Raw genomic sequence first — 17,178 nt, 5'->3', positions numbered from 1 at the left:
AGTTAACTCAGGGTACAGATTTTTAAATTTTACTGTTTTCACTTACTTAACCATAGAAACCACAATTTATTTCTGACAAAAAATAATTTTACAACTTGAATGTTCTACAAACGGCCATCTATCCACATATACAATGTACTAAGTTTCATAAACCCAGCTTATCCATTTTTTGGGATATCACATAATCAAGATTCTTATGGAATCACAGTCAGTACACTTATAAAAACACAAGACAACTCGAGCTTTGTCACAGACGTTGCGTATACTCCAACATGCTGCATTGACACAGACTATTTTGCATGCTGTCTTCACAAAACAAGAGAAGCTAATTTATGGCGATTTTTAAGAATTATTATGGCATTATCATTTATGGCAATTTTGACCTTTGAACTCTTGAATTATTTCGCATGACACGCCATCCAATGACTGTGAACAAAACTAATGTACAGAGTCATTTTAAAATCTCACAATCAATAACATAGTTATGGCCCGGACAAGATCATTTATGGCCATTTTTGACCTTTGAACTCAGTGTGACCTTGACCTTGGAGGTATCAACGTAATTCTTTCGTGCGACACACCGTTTAATGATGGTGAACAAATGTGCAAAATGATTTAAAAATCTCACAATGAACGACATAGTAATGGCCCGGACAAGCTCATTTATGGCCATTTTTGACCTTTAAACTCAAAGTGTGACCTTGACCTTGAAGATATGGACGTAATTCTTTCGCGCGACACACCGCCCCATGATGGTAAACAAATGTACCAAGTCATTTTCAAATCTAACTATATATAACATAGTTATGGTCCGGACAATCTTTCGGTTTAAAACCCACTTAGTGAACCCGTGACCTAGTTTTTGACCCCACATGACCCATATTCAAACTTGACCTATACATCATCTAGATACAATTTCTGACCAAGTTTGGTGAAGATCGGATGAAATTTTGGGACAGACCGACTGACAAAGTGACCCCTATATAGCCCCCATTACCAATGGTAATGGGGGTGCACTTAAATATTTAAATAGTATACATTGCATGAGTTTATTCAACCTATTCATTCAATACAGTAGATAACAACAATACAGGCTAAAGTATGCGCTGCATGATTACTTATATGTATGCAATTAAAAAACCACATTACATGCACAGTCTACATATTTTTCCTTACCAAAAGCAATACAATCAGTGCTGGACATTACTCACACAGCTTGCAGTACATTACAAAACTACGTAAGTTTTCATAAGACCATAAAGCAACAGTCTAGCAATTATAAACCAACTTAATATACAAGGTTGCAGTGTCAAGTGTAGAGGATGTCGTAATGACCAGGACGGTACAACAGTGTAACAAGGGGTGTAGAGTCTTCGGGGAAGACGTGCTGATTGCATCGCAATGAGTCGCCTCTATCCATGTACTCCACACACACTGGGACACCCAGGACATTGGTCAAGGCTATGATGTGGATGTGGTCGGACTCCTTCCCCATTGGTTCAACCTCCTGATGTGATAGAAACAGGGCTCAAGTAGGACAAGAGTGCCAAACTGTCACAAGATACGCCCGTTCTAAGGTTTTGGACACCATGCTCAATGCTTGAAATGCACCAAGTGACCTCGAGACCTAGTTATTGACCCGGCATGACCCTTATTTGAACTTTACCTAGATATCATTTAGACGTAACATCTGACTAAATTTGGTGAAGATCGGATGAAAACAACTTCAATTAGAGAGCGGACACCATGCTACATGCTTGAAATGCACTAAGTGACATCCTGACCTCGTTTTTGACCCGGCATGACCCATATTTGAACTTGACCTACATATCATCTTGACACAACTTCTGACCAAATTAGGTGAAGATCGGATGAAAACTACTTCAATTAGAGAGGGGACACCATGCTTAATGCTTGAAATGCACTAAGTGACCTCATGACCTCGTTTTTGACCCTGCATGACCCATATTTGAACTGACCTACATATCATCTAGACACAACTTCTGACCAAATTAGGTGAAGATCGGATGAAAACTACTTCAATTAGAGAGCCGACACCATGCTAAATGCTTGAAATGCACTAAGTGACCTCATGACCTCGTTTTTGACCCTGCATGACCCATATTTGATCTTGACCTACATATCATCTAGACACAACTTCTGACCAAATAAGGTGAAGATAAGATGAAAACTACTTCAATTAGAGAGTGGACACCATGCTAAATGCTTGAAATGCACTAAGTAACCTCGTGAACTCGTATTTGACCCGGCATGACCCATATTCGAACTTGACCTACAAATCATCCAGACACAACTTCTGACCAAATTAGGTGAAGATGGGATGAAAACTACTTCAATTAGAGAGCGGACACCATGCTTAATGCTTGAAATGCACAAAGTGACCTTGTGACCTAGTTTTTGACCCGGCATGACCCATATTTGAACTTGACCTACATATCATCTAGACACAAATTCTGACCAAGTTTGGTGAAGATCGGCTGAAAACTTCTTCAATTAGAGAGCGGACACCATGCTTAATCCTTGAAATGCACTAAGTGACCCCGTGACCTAGTTTTTGACCCAGCATGACCCATATTCGAACATGACCTAGATATTGTCTAGACACAACTTCTGACCAAGTTTGGTGAAGATCGGATGAAAACTATTTGAATTAGAGAGCGGACACTGCTGTGGACGCCGCCCGCCAAGGGTGAAACTATAATACGTCCCTTTTTAAAAACGGGCGTATAAAAATGATAAACTAATTATCATTAGGGAAATTAATGAGACTCACACAGTGACAGAAGGGCTTAACGCATGTGCATTAAGTGTCATACAAGAAAAGCCTGTGCAATCAACAACTTATCAGGGACGACACTTTCTGTCTAGACTGGATTCTCTTTAGAAGACACTTCCTTTAAACTAAAATTCCATAAAAGCTTAAAATAATTATCCTGTGTAGACTACAAACGCTTATAAAAAGGGGCAACACTTAACGAATGTAAATTAAGCCCTGATTTTCAAGATCCTGGCTCAGATTGAAAATTATGTGGATTATGATTTCCAGTATCATTAAGTTGGATGAATATTGGCTGAACACTCTTGGACTTTGGACTTAAAAGTTTTGATAACTTAAGGCCGAGAAATCAACAAGTCCTAAAACAATTTCGCTGATTTCCCACAAACATTTTCCTGAAGTTTGGTGAAGTTGGTATACCAAACTACAGAATCTGGTCATGTGCAGACCAATATGCCTCTGTCATCAAAGATGTTGTTAATGGAAATAATAAATCAACACAGGCAATATGAGCTGCATCCGGTAAAAGATGGTATTATGCCATATGTGGCCAGCGTAATTCAAGACCAGCCTGTGCAAAGCGCAGTCTAGTCAGGAGATACCCTGTCAGCTATGAAATCATTCAATGTTTCCTTGTCTCGTAATTGATCATTATTTATCATATGGTTGCAGAGGAATATTTAGATGTACACAGTTCATTTATCTTAATTACTCTTAGTTTTCGGAAACTCTAAGTGTTCAGACACCCTCATTTTTAGGCAATATAGTTATTTGTTTTGACTTATTTTTTTGGCTAATCAAATTTTATCCTATTTTTAATGACTCTTAATCTTCGGACAGTTGCATTGTACCATAATTCATATTATTTGCGTTGATCCTGTGACACATTACACATCTATTTTTACAACCAATGAGGGTAATAAAACATGGCAGATGAATACAAGAAGTAAGTTGACCATATCACTTGCTTGATTTGGGTATAAAATCATACATACTTAATAAAGGTAATATCATCTGATAGCTTTACGTAGATATACAGTTAAAATGGGTTAAAGGAAACCATGGGTTAAAGGAAACCCATAAGTTCGGCTTATTGTATCCACATTTTGTTTTGTATCTTTTCCAAAATAACTGTTTGCTGTCATTTACTGCAATTATGATACATGTAATCTTAATACTTTGAGAATTATTGTTCTGTTATCAATTTAGTCAATCATTGTGCCTGCACTTTTAATGTTCATACTAAAAGTTTATTTATGCTTATCTTTGTACTCCGAGGTCAAATGTTTAACATTAGGGTATCTCTCTGTAAAACAACATAAAACATATTAGCAAACATGAAAAGGTATTACTTATTGCATCTCTTAATTTTCAGACATTTAGTTTTGATATTTGTTTGCATACTTTACCGGCTATTATAGGATTCGAAAAACATGAATTACTTTTAAGTGACTGAAAACTTTTGAGCAATTACAACAAGCACCACTCTGCTCATCTGCAGATGTGAGTACCTGATTGCAGAACTCCTTCATGCTTCTGTCACCTTCAATAAAGCAGCTGTAAAAGTCTGCCTCTTTCTGCAGGAATCCAGACACCAGTAACCTGAATTGGCAAGATGGAAAGTTGTACACTACAATCCAAGAAAGTAAAGTTACCGGATTGTAACACCTCAGGGCAAGAAAACACCTTACTCTTCTAACTTGATTTACAAAAACCCTTCATTGTTTAACCCTTTACCACTAAGATAATGTATTTATACCTTCATGCACCACTTAGATACGTATTTAGGTGTTTGTAGTCTCTTAGAAAGTTATATTTAATTGAAGACCTTTCTTACTAGATTCAAGTTTAAAAGGCTTCGTTTCCAACCCTTAGATACTGATGAGCACCAAACAGCATAAAACCTGAACAGACTGCGAGTCTCACAGGCTATTCTGGTTATATGCTGTTTGCAAATAGCAGTTTTCACTTTGCTTCTGAGTGGGAAAGGGTTAATAGATCTAGCACCGTTTAGTATTTGCCTGGTATTGAAAGGAAGGAAATCCAATGAAAGGACGAGAAATGACACACACAAACCCAACAACTTAATATAAGAAACAATTGATAAATGACATACTGTGAAACCATTTATTTTCGCCAGCACAAAATTTCTTCCTTTTTAAAAAAATGACTATTTCGTCAGCACTTAAATTCGTCCATTTCTGGTTTTGAAAAAAAAGAGCGTCCGATTTGTTTGTAATGTTTGTAATACATGTAATACGCGGTTGCGAAAAAATCATGCTGGGGAAAGAGGGGTGACACTTGGTAGTCACTTGCAGGAGGTGGGCCTTGTTTGGCATATGCCAATTAACAAGTCTGTTATTTCAGGTGATAGTAATATGTTCTTTATTAATTTGTAATAAAAGCGCAGAATATATTTCAGTCAGGTGTTGATCACACATCGTCATATTTTAATTGCGTTTAATAGTATTGTCTTTAATCCGGATTCGCTGCGTGTTGGCTGTATAATCTGCAACACCCCTGAAAAACACAATACACACAATGGGTAATAAAGTTGTTAACAATTAGCGCTTATCAACACTTTTATACCTAAACGAAGTCGACGTATTCGATACAGCCTTATTGCATTCGCGTTTTACAGGAAATGTCAGTACACTGTATAATGTACACCCCTTTGTATCAAAACCGGATTTAACTTGAGTGTGAATGGTCGACTGTTTCATGTTCTTTGTATCAATACCATCCGGGTATCTGTACCAGTCTACAAACAAGGTGTGCGCTTTCGCATATGGGTATTTGGACGTTCAAAAAATTGACCTACAGTTTAGCGTTCACGCTGTCGAACGCATTTAGCAATATAACTTCTTTTTTTTACTATTTCTTTACTTGCAAAAAATACTAGTGGCTTATAACTTACCTTGCAATCTTTTTTAACTCGCATTTTGCGAGTGTGGAAGTGTTAATTTCGAGCCCTGTGTATATGCGTGGATTTCGCAAGATTTAAATGCCTCATGCCTATGGTAATTCAGTCTTATTTGTTTCAAATATGGGACAAGATTGTTCGTTAGGATCTTGAATTCGTCCATCAGTCGAAGGACAAAAAAGATGAAAATAAATGTCTGACGAATAATAATGGTTTCACAGTATTTTATGCCATATCCTTTTAAAATGTATATGTGCAGATAACTAATAAACATTGTGGAAAAAATGATCTCTCAAACAATATTTATATTTTCAATGAAAACAAAATGCATAAGTACTGGACAGGAAAACAAACAGTTTAAGAAAACAACAGTTTGTTAACAAACTGTTTTTTACAATACATATACCTTCGAATATATGAATGAAAGTGCTCACAATAAATGTTAAATTTGTGTTTTCTTATATTCTGTCATGCAGATTATTCAGCAAGTTTGTATGAACATATTATTTGTACCTTAGGTAGACAACAATATAATCGGAAAGCCCCTGGTTGTTGAACGTCTCTAGTAACTCGTCTAGTGAACACTGGTTCTCTACCTTCCCCACCACCTCCATAAACTGCAGTAGAGTAAACAAGAATCACTGTAACTTATACATGCTCCTGCTTTTTCCAGGTATGGGTTCATTATAAGTATAAGAACAGCAAGAGCACCACATAACGGGTGCCAGGCTCGGCAACGGGTGCAGTTTTGAATAAATAAAAGCTTGTCAGATTTTTTTTTTAGAGGTCACACTGACCTTGATCTTTGATCTAGTGACCCAAAAATGGGTGTGGCATGTAGAACGCATCAAGGTGCAGCTACATATGAAGTTTCAAAGTTCTAGGTGGAAGCACTTTGATTTAAGAGACAAATGTCAAGGTTTTAGCACAAAGCGGACGGCAAACAACGAGCTGGCTATGACAATACCTCGGGTTTTCTTCGAAAACAGCCCAGCTAATAAAATCAGACAATTGCTCAAATAAAGATTAATGGATCAGAACAACATAACAATATGTACATGACACATTGAAATGGAATTTGCCTTAAAAAATTTAATCTAAATAGACAAACAATCATTAGAGATCTTCTACAACAATAACAAAGTCGAAAGTTTAATGCAATACAAATATCAGTGAAAAACCATTGATGTAGACCAATCTGACAATATGCCATATCCATCCTAAAATGAGACTACACAATTTGCATATTGGTTCATCAATTGGGGATCTTCAGTTAATACTGTTGTCCAAGCAGAATCAAAAATAAAATTCTTAAAAGATCTAGGGCTGTACACTTAATCAAGCTTCAATTAGAAAAGTGCATATAAATTTAAAGATAACTCAAAAAGTTGATTTCCAAACTAACCAATGGTGGATGTTTTAAAACCAACAATAACCTTATGTTTCTTATGATAAATTCTTAAACCATCAGGTTATTAAACAGCGTTGTGTACAATACTGTGATACATGTAGACGAGTAGGCAGCGGAAAAACTATACTAGACTAGTCAATAGGCAAGTATAATATGAGTATATCAGCTGTGTATGAGTGCATTTCCAACACAGCATTTTACACAAAGCTATTAAATAATCTTTTCATTGCATATCAATGACATTCTTCTATTATTTTGATAATGTATGAACATCTAAATATAATATATTCAATAAAAAAACTTTTAAGTCCATGAACGAGCCCCAGCTCTCACATCATATAATGACGTTGTGAGATGTTTGGTGTAAACATTTATTTTTTCTTCGCAATAAGATCTTTTAGTTTTAGATGTAATACTTATTATTTAAACGTATTTTGGCAGATCTGCAATTAGGCAAGTTTCACGATAATGTTGTTTATATAGATTTTTCATTAAGGTTATGTTTATAGCAGAATCAGAAATCTTCTGTTTATCACAGACTTCTGAATAGGGAATACAAAGGAGGTGTGCGCGTCAAAAACAGAACAAGGGCTGTTTGCAAAACATGCATGCCCCCCATATGGGCTCTACGTTGTAGTGACAGCCATTGTGTGAATATGTTTTTTGTCAATGTGACCTTGACCTTTGACCTAGTGACCTGAAAATCAATATGGGTCATCTGCGAGTCCTGATCAATCTACCTATCAAGTTTCATGATCCTAGGCATAAGCGTTCTTCAGTTATCATCCGGAAACCATGTTACTATTTCGGGTCACCGTGACCTTGACCTTTGACCTAGTGACCTGAAAATCAATAGGGGTCATCTGCGAGTCATGATCAATGTACCTATGAAGTTTCATGATCCTAGGCATAAGCGTTCTTGAGTTATCATCGGAAACCATTTTACTATTTCGGGTCACTGTGACCTTGACCTTTGATATAGTGAACTTGAAAATCAATAGGGGTCAACTGCGAGTTATGATCAATCTACCTATCAAGTTTCATGATCCTAGGCATAAGCATTATTGAGTCATCCTCCGGAAACCATTTTACTATTTCAGGTCACCGTGACCTTGACCTTTGACCTGAAAATCAATAGGGGTCATCTGCAAGTCATTATCAATCTACCTATCAAGTTTCATGATCCTAGGCATAAGCGTTTTTGAGTTATCATCCGAAAACCATTTTACTATTTCGGGTCACCGTGACCTTGACCTTTGACCTAGTGACCTGAAAATTAATAGGGGTCATCTGCCAGTCATTATCAATCTACCTATAAAGTTTCATTATTTTAGGCATAAGCGTTCTTGAGTTATCATCCGGAAACCATTTTACTATTTCGGATCACCGTGACCTTGACCTTTGACCTCGTGACCTGAAAATCAATAGGGGTCATCTGCGAGTCCTGATCAATCTACCTATCAAGTTTCATGATCCTAGGCATAAGCGTTCTTGAGTTATCATCCCGAAACCATTTTACTATTTCGGGTCACAGTGACCTTGACCTTTGACCTAGTGACCTCAAAATCAATAGGGGTCATCTGCGAGTCAAGATCAATGTTCCTATGAAGTTTCATGATCCTAGGCCCAAGCGTTCTTGAGTTATCATCCGGAAACCACCTGGTGGACCGACCGACCGACATGAGCAAAGCAATATACCCCCTCTTCTTCGAAGGGGGGCATAAAAATATTGGATGGTCAAAAGGTTCACATGACAACAGCTGATCAGATAATATAAAGAGGTATATAATAACAAAATATATCAAAATCTGGTTAAAAAAATAATTTAAATATAAACAAATGACAAATACATACTGTTTCGTGGAAATCTTCTATGGTAAATTCTGGAAATCCAAGTTTAACCAGTTCGGATTTGCTGTTTTGTGCCACATCTTTAAACCTGCAATAATTTCCTGTCAATAACCAATTATACATCAAAAGTCCCTAAACCAAATTACTGGCATGTCAAAAACAGATTGGTACATGACCACAATAGAGACTGATAAAGACCAGCTTTTTCTCTTTAAATCAGGTGAGCCAATATTACATGTTCAAAAGTAAAAATGTCCAGTACTTAATACATGTATACCCAATACTTAAAATGAAGTAAAATATTAATTAGGAAAAACAATCTATGTAAGCAATGAAATTGACTGTTAAGCAAAAGTTTTAGATACTGCACAATATGCTATATTGTTTTCGAGATTTTTAAATAAGCCTGTTTTAAATACACAAGCCTTCATAAAAGACGGAGTACATTTGCTAAATATCACCATAAAAAAGTTAAAATAACCTTTTCAAATCTGTTTGGTCTGTGAGTAGTTTTTCCAGATATGCAAACCCAAAAGCTCGAAAAAAGCAATTACCATCACCTCGAGTCTTTCGAACATAGTCATATCGGTTCTTCAAGTCCTTAAACAAATGTTTATAATAGAAACCATTATTATATGGTAAATGCCAATTCCTATTTGCCTAAAAATAAAAGCATTGTAAAATGTATAGGTTTTGCGATCAATTACCTTAATAATAAATAATAACATACATGAATGCCTTTTTTTTGTATGCAAGTATAATGCTCAGATGTTTGTAAGAATAGCATGATAAACTTTATTTTTATAATTCCAAGACCAAAACTATAAAAAGAGGTCAATCTTTGCCCTGATGTGGTCACATGGGTTTGAGGAAAACCACTTGGACTAGTTTTAGTCACATGTCACTCAGATTCTTACTTAGATATACATTCTCACAAACTTTCATCAAGATGAATGAAAGTAGTCTCTATATTGGTCACAAACCTGTTCTATGATTTTGACCTGGTGATCTTGTTTTTCAATGCAAGTTATACACTCAAGGTAGATATTGTCAATATAAATATTCTGCCCAATTTAAGTTTCATACAGGTTGAGGTTTAAATGTGACCTCTAGAGTGATGACAATTTGTTTATTGGAGGTTTTTATTCCATGACCTAGTTTTGGGACGCACATGACCCACAGCATGGAACCACAACTCGGTATGTTCTAATCATTGGAAGTTTTATTTTTACTATTCAGAATTTTTTTTTGTCCACCTCGGACTAAAAAAATCAGGTCGCCCCAATTTTGGTGGATCAGTTAGCCAGGATAAACAAACACATTTTAAATTTGGCCTAATACTCTTCTTATATCCTCCATATCAGGTAATTCTTCATAATTAGTGTTTTTTTCACTTGTATACAAATCAACTGGTTTAAAAACTCATTGAAACTGATAAAACTAGAAAATGTATCACATACACTCAAAGTTATGCCCTAAAAACACATAAATGTAACATGTATTTGGACACAGACAAGAATATAGTAGACAATAAGACCAAGAGCAATAACTTAGCCAAAACTAGCTGCAGTTGCAATCATCTACACATTTAAGTCGTTCAAATGATAAAGTTTGATGGAGATTCAACCATTATTTGGAAAATAGTTAAAAAACAAAACTTGTGGGACTTAATATTCTATTGTGGAAAAACAGACAAAAGCCATAATGCTACAAAACCTGTCTCATCCAAAAATCATTACAGAAAAAAGTACTTTCTTTATGCATCTACACATTAAGGATATTCAAAATCCACCAATTCATTAAAGAGGAGTTTAAAACACAAGCTTAAGGCAACTATATATCAAATATACCCGGTACTACAAAGTGAAAAACACACAAAAAGCCATAATTCTGCCAAAAATCGTTACAGCCATTGTTCTTTTATATAAAACCATCAAATTATTAAGGTCATTTAACTGTGAATGTTTGAGTGTGATCTTCCCTGTACTTAAAAAGGAGTTCAAAGCACAATCTTCAGGACATCTGTAAGTACTGACAAACAAGTGCAATGCTTAACGCATCCCACTCTGTGGAGGCATAAAAAATATGAAAAACGACACATTTAATCTTACATACTCCTTGAATTTTTGTTCGGTATATTTCATCCTCTTTGGCATACTCTTCACTCAGTTTGTCAAAGGCTATCCTGTTACTAATAAGATTCTGCCTATCTGCAATCTGACAGAGAGACAAAACAATGAACTACTCAAATGTTCATGTTCTTAATATTGGTAAAAATATACAAGTCATTTACGAACAAAATTAGGATGTACAGTAAATGTTAACAGTCTTAGCAAAATATTGGTTCATAAGAATATTAGGACTTACTAAACTAATAAAATTTCTCTGACAATGAGACACACGCCAATCATAATCAATACAGCTAGTAACCTGAAAAATTCATTAGATATGGCAGCTCAAACGACTTGATTATGTGTACTTATGTCAGTGCCAATCTAGTGATTAAAATTTGACAATATTGATACAATTTAGACATTTTTCTAATACATTAACCTGAAGAAGGCTATCGTGAAACATGGACATGAACAGGAATAATAAGTGCAATGAAAAGCTAGTATAATTGACTTATTACATTCTAATGTCAGCAGTTGAAACTTGTAAGTCCAGGTTAGTAATTATTCATTTTTTGCCAATACAAAATACATGTTTAAAATAAATTCTAGGTTAAACATGTATTCTGAAGCAATTTCTGAATGGAACTCATAAAAAATAAAACTTACAAGCTTTTGAAAAACATTGCACTTGATTTACAATCCTATAGCTTTATAAAGGTGTAACCCAGCTAGAAAAATCCCAAAACCACAAAAAGAACTGAACCCAGTTCAAAAAAACAGATTATTGACTGTGTCTCTGTACATAAAGCCTACATAACAAGGCAATATAAAGGCTCCTTATTATTATATGACACCATACAACAGAATGATGAAGTGTACAAAATATAATTTTACTTCTTTTTCCATATCACGTAACTGGGCCAGTGTGGCTTCATCATAGTTCCTTTCTGAAAGAACAACAACAACATAAGCAACCAATAATACAAAAGGAATAAGTTTGCTAATTAAAAAGTGAAATGATTTGCTTTGGAAAAGACATTATAAGTAGATTATGAAGTTGATTAAGTCATGGTTGGCTGCTGCCATTACCATACAATATGTTTAAAGGGGCCTTTTCACAGATTTTGGCATGCATTGAAGTTTGTCATTAAATGCTTTATATTGATAAATTTGAACATTGGACCTAAAAATCTCCTGTAATAAAACAATAATACAATTTAAAAAAACAAAAACAAAATGTAACCCTCAACTGGGCTCGGACCACTGAACCCTGGAGTCCTGGAGTAAAAAGTCTTCCGCCTACACCACTCTGCCATCCGTGCTCATTCTATGAGTTGACGTTTTTTTTACCTTATATAAGCAATCCTCGTAGTTTCACAAAATATAACGACAACAACAAAACTTTCCAAATTATTCAATTTTTCGCGTTGCAACGCTTTATAATTTTCAGGTTTTCAAGTCGTCAAAAGATGCATATAATGGATATTTTAGAGCATGGTAATTGTTCAGTATTACTTTTTCCTCACAAATATCATATCTAAAACGAAAATTTGCGAATCTGAAACAACTTTTTTTTAATGTTGTCAATTTACCAAAACGTGAAAAGGCCCCTTTAACGCGACATCATTGCAACATGATTAATGTAACATATTTACAACATGTTTAATCTGACATCATTACAACATGTTTAATGCTACATTATTACATGTTTAATGTTACATCATTACAACATGTTTAACGTTACATCATTACAACATGTTTAATGTGACATCATTGCGACATGAATGCTACATGTTCAATTTTGCAATTTGAATCACCCTTATTTGCAAAAATATTTTGGGTAGTTTTCTTTTCATTATTGCCCACAGACAGTAACCAGAATACATATAAAATGTTCAAAAGGAAGCACAATAAATGTATACTGGTAAGGGAGTATTAGTCGGAAAGCAGTATTTTCCGGATGTTCTATTTATTTTAAGTATAATTGTAACCCTTAAACACAAATACACCATGTCACAAACTTACAGACGCTTTTTATCTTGAAGTCGACAATAGCAATTCTTCAAAAGGCAAGTATTTTAGTTTTCAAAGTGCTTAACAAATGTTAATTTTAAAAGTGCTTAACAAATGTTAACACATTTCATCTCAGTGAAATGTTACTTCCATGCAGGGATATTAATAGCACATGCATTCGCAAACCAAGTAACTAAATCAGGCCCAATCTGTGTTCTTGAGATTTTCCTTCGTCTGCTATAATACAGATGATCTCAATTATTTTTATTGCAACCTCATATTTAAACAGAATCTAATATTGTCAACATCAACATTTTTTTAGTTACTGATTATTAACAATTCATTCCCGACATTGTTTTTTTGTATTCAGATATCTCCATTGCTTGTTAACATGTTTATACAAGGGAACAAAATCAAATTCACCACCATAAATTCACTGTTTTGATCCAATGTTCAGTTATTAATGGCTGTGTTTTCACTCTGGTATAAATTGCTAAATATGAAACAAACTGTAACTCTATTTATAAACGCAGAACAAGAGATGTTGCAGCGTAAATTAAATATAATAATTGTAAACGTTTCAGATAAGAAAATTATCATTTTAACTCTAAATTTGTTTCCATTTACTCAAATTATATAACTGTCAGGAAAATACTACTGTACAGTGTGAAATCACCGCTCTTTACTGAGAAATACATGCCTCATACCTACGCACACGCACACCAACTACTGTTTTGTTTACATTCACTTGTAGAAAACTAACCCAGGATATATTAGTTATTTTTTCCCAACATATTCCATATGATTAAAAAAGTATCAAAGACAACCCTATATTTCAACGGACAAATACTTGCTCACAAGTTACGAAGTGAATTCAGATTTTCTTAATGGCTTTCATTCATGAAACTTGACTTGTGACTTGGACATGTCAAATTAAGATATATGATCAGGGGTGCCAAAATCAAATGTCCGAATTGCCCGAGTGGTACATATGCTTGTCTGGGCCACTGATTTTTTTCAATTAAGTTGTCCGTGGACAATCAGTTTTTAAAAAATCGGTTCAAGGAATACAAAAAAATAGAAGCCGTATAAGTTTGATAAATCCCGATGTTGACACAAATTTTCATTGTCAGTGGTATTTGCAGAGCAATCAAGCTTAAATAGGAACAGGAACATGCCCCGCATTTTCAACATTTGGCCCGATTGTGTACAGACTGGTTTCTTTATTTTTACAATCAGACAAAAATGAAAGTATAGGACTAAGATAATCAAAACGCCGTCTACTGTGTTATTTCAGACGACTTTAACAGTAAAAATAGAAGACTTGTACAAATCATAGCAAAGTTAATTGCATTAATAATAAGCTCTTGCCTATTCACTATATGTTATCCTGAAGTTAAAAAAAACACACAAACTAATAAATATTTTAGAGAAGGAATTTGTAAATCTCACTGCAAGTAATTATACCAAGGAATCATGACATATACATATATTATATATATAAAGTGACAACTGTTTAAGTCCATAGATCGAAGTTAGAACAGAAGTAAGTAGTTTTATTAGTTTTTCTTTGACTTCTTTAAATCACCTTTGTTGAAAAAAGCGTTTAACAGACTAAAATGGCTTTTCAAAAATAGCTCGCTCTTTTGCATATGCCGTTTTAAGAAAAATCTCTTACTACTACTGGCCTTCTGCAAATAATAGGGGCATCTAACAAGATATGGTAGGTTCTTGTTGAGTCGAGTTTTTTTTAGTTGCCTTGTGGGTTTAGAGATTGCCTGACATAGCTTGATTATTTGATAAAACGTTCGCACATAATGCAGTTGTTACAGAAAAGTTTTGAAAAATTTATAACATGCACATCCTGACAATGGCACAGCCAATCAGAATCCACTGTTCACGAAGAACGATTATTTTCATTAAGCTTTACGTATGTACCCATAAAAGCTCAGAGCATTCAAGAAGAACTAGAAGTTAGAACGATACTTAGAATTTGTCCGAATTAGACGTGTTCCGAACATTAGGCCAATTTAGGGTACGAATATAGTCTAGATCGGTACGAAATAAAATTTCAGAAAAATAATTTCACAGCATCGTATTATAGCAAAATAGAATACAGTACTGATAAAAAATTAAATAACGTTGTGTTAAAGAATTATATCGCTTGAAGATGTCCCAAATCTTACCAGGATCATAAACAAACTCTTCTGCCATTATTTTTCCAGGAAGTCGATTTCACGCACGCGCTTTAATGACGTCAAAATTCGTCTGAACAAAATGGAGAAATACTAAGAGAATTGCAAAAATCTTGAAGTGCTCGGTCAATCATGGCACATGTTCCTATTATTCAGGGTATGGCATTACTGTTCATTGTTGTTTAGATTTTAAAGTGTCGCATATTATTTTGACGTTGCCCCATTTCTTTGGACATCAGTTAACTAAAACCAAGTATCACGACATCTGAGACATGATGCCTTTTGATGGACCTTTCATTTTAACTTAATCCTAACATAACAACCAAAAGTGGTACTTAAAAGGCTCTTGCATTGAAAACAATTAACTTTTTATTCATTATGACATTTTGCCTTTCATAGCTTTAGGCAACTTTTAATAACATCTATTGGTGGTAAATCATAGAGCTCTAAGCATTAGTCTAAATACTCTACTGATGTATTCTTCTTTCCTATTGTTTCATCCATTCCTATAGATTCATCCACCCCCTTATTTGGTAATTATGACAAATTTCTGATAAAACTTAAGTTTTTTATGCTTATTTTTAAAAATCTATAACATAGATGTTGTATTTTGGTTAAAAACATGTGAATTTTGATTTTTTTTAGGGAAAAATTAAATTTAGGTAGAAATTAAGTAAACTCAGCTACACACAGAGCTCCAGATAAGGATTTACTCTAAAGGGTATTTTACCCCCTGATAGTATTGTTAAAGCGTATTTTACTCCTTTGTTTCAGCCATAAAGAGTATTTAGAAATGCTTAGGGGTATTTTCCATTTCCATAGAAAACTGACGAAGTACATGATGTTTTTATCTAGAAATATTATTATTTGTTATTTATATTATTAAATGCAAACAAAATGAATTTGAAATGATGATATGAACAGAATTTCTTTTAAATATTCCCACAGGTGCCGCTGATCGCTTAAAACATCCCTTTTTAATCAACAAAGGGTCGCCGTTTTTATAACGTCAAGCTTATTTTGATTGACTTACTTTTGATTCAAAGGTTAACTTACACTTAAAACTCAACTGGATTATTGGTTAAACCGGGTACGCACTTTTATAGATTAAAAATACGTACCGAGATTTGTATTGCGTTTTGTTACGTACTGGGCCGATTTATAATGCGTTGTTTTATTTTTTCAATGCGTAAATACGCAGATACGCCTCTTATCTGGAGCTCTGGCTACACATGCTGTGAAAATACCAATAATTCTGAAAATATTCGCATTTAAACAGTATTTTTGTGTTAATAAGTCTATAATATGTATATTTATTTATTGATTTATATCCAAATTACTTACAAAGTTTTATGTTTTCCTATAAAAATGATGATTGAACAGATTGATAGGAAAGTTAACAACAAATCAGGGTTGTTAGGGTGCCCACCTTGAATTGGCCTGTTACTAAGGAAATACCTGCGTTGTAAATTATTTTGCCATACATTTGTGGGGAAGATATAAAATGTTTAAATTAATGTCTCTCTTGTGCTGAAAATCTTTTCATTCAGTAGAAAAAGTCAATTTCACTCTTAAGTGGCCGAATATACAGGAAAAGAGGCTATATCCTGTCATAGTCAGTAATTGACTGTAGGAAGTATCAAGTAGAAGTAGAAGTAGAAATATCGACCTCATATTTATAGGAGTAAGCGAAGCATGCTTAAGGCTATTAATAACCTCCAATTACCTTGAGTTTAGCGGTAAAGGTAACAACTAAAATAATTTCTGAATTGATTCAAACAATGCCGCAATAAATGATTTATTTCATTCCCATTAAATCCATGTCAAAATTGTTTATTTACAGCGTGTTTAACCATGCAAAGCCTATAGATCCA

At 34.4% G+C, this 17,178-nt stretch overlaps 2 protein-coding genes across 2 annotated transcripts in view; one reads left to right on the top strand and one right to left on the bottom strand.

Annotated features, from left to right (window-relative positions):
* Positions 1–1,035: 1,035 nt before the first annotated feature.
* Positions 1,036–15,384, bottom strand: LOC127856931 (ubiquitin thioesterase OTUB1-like). Its single transcript, XM_052393152.1, has 8 exons — positions 15,296–15,384; positions 11,991–12,043; positions 11,098–11,199; positions 9,464–9,582; positions 8,986–9,070; positions 6,234–6,337; positions 4,309–4,399; positions 1,036–1,507 (listed from the first exon to the last, which is right to left on the bottom strand). Exons 1-8 carry the CDS (start codon positions 15,321–15,323, stop codon positions 1,310–1,312), a joined length of 780 nt encoding a protein of 259 aa, XP_052249112.1. The 5' UTR covers positions 15,324–15,384; the 3' UTR covers positions 1,036–1,309.
* Positions 15,367–17,178, top strand: part of LOC127856921 (adenylate cyclase type 10-like) — a 79,394-nt gene continuing 77,582 nt past the window's right edge. The window contains exon 1 of the mRNA XM_052393118.1: positions 15,367–15,461. Coding sequence (XP_052249078.1) covers positions 15,437–15,461 — 25 coding nt within the window. The 5' untranslated portion in view covers positions 15,367–15,436. The remainder of the gene's footprint in view (positions 15,462–17,178) is intronic.

Source organism: Dreissena polymorpha, chromosome 14 (assembly GCF_020536995.1).
Source record: "Dreissena polymorpha isolate Duluth1 chromosome 14, UMN_Dpol_1.0, whole genome shotgun sequence".
Taxonomy (NCBI): Eukaryota; Metazoa; Mollusca; class Bivalvia; order Myida; family Dreissenidae; genus Dreissena; species Dreissena polymorpha.
Note: the sequence above shows the minus strand (reverse complement) of the source record. Positions and strands in the feature narration are given on the sequence as shown.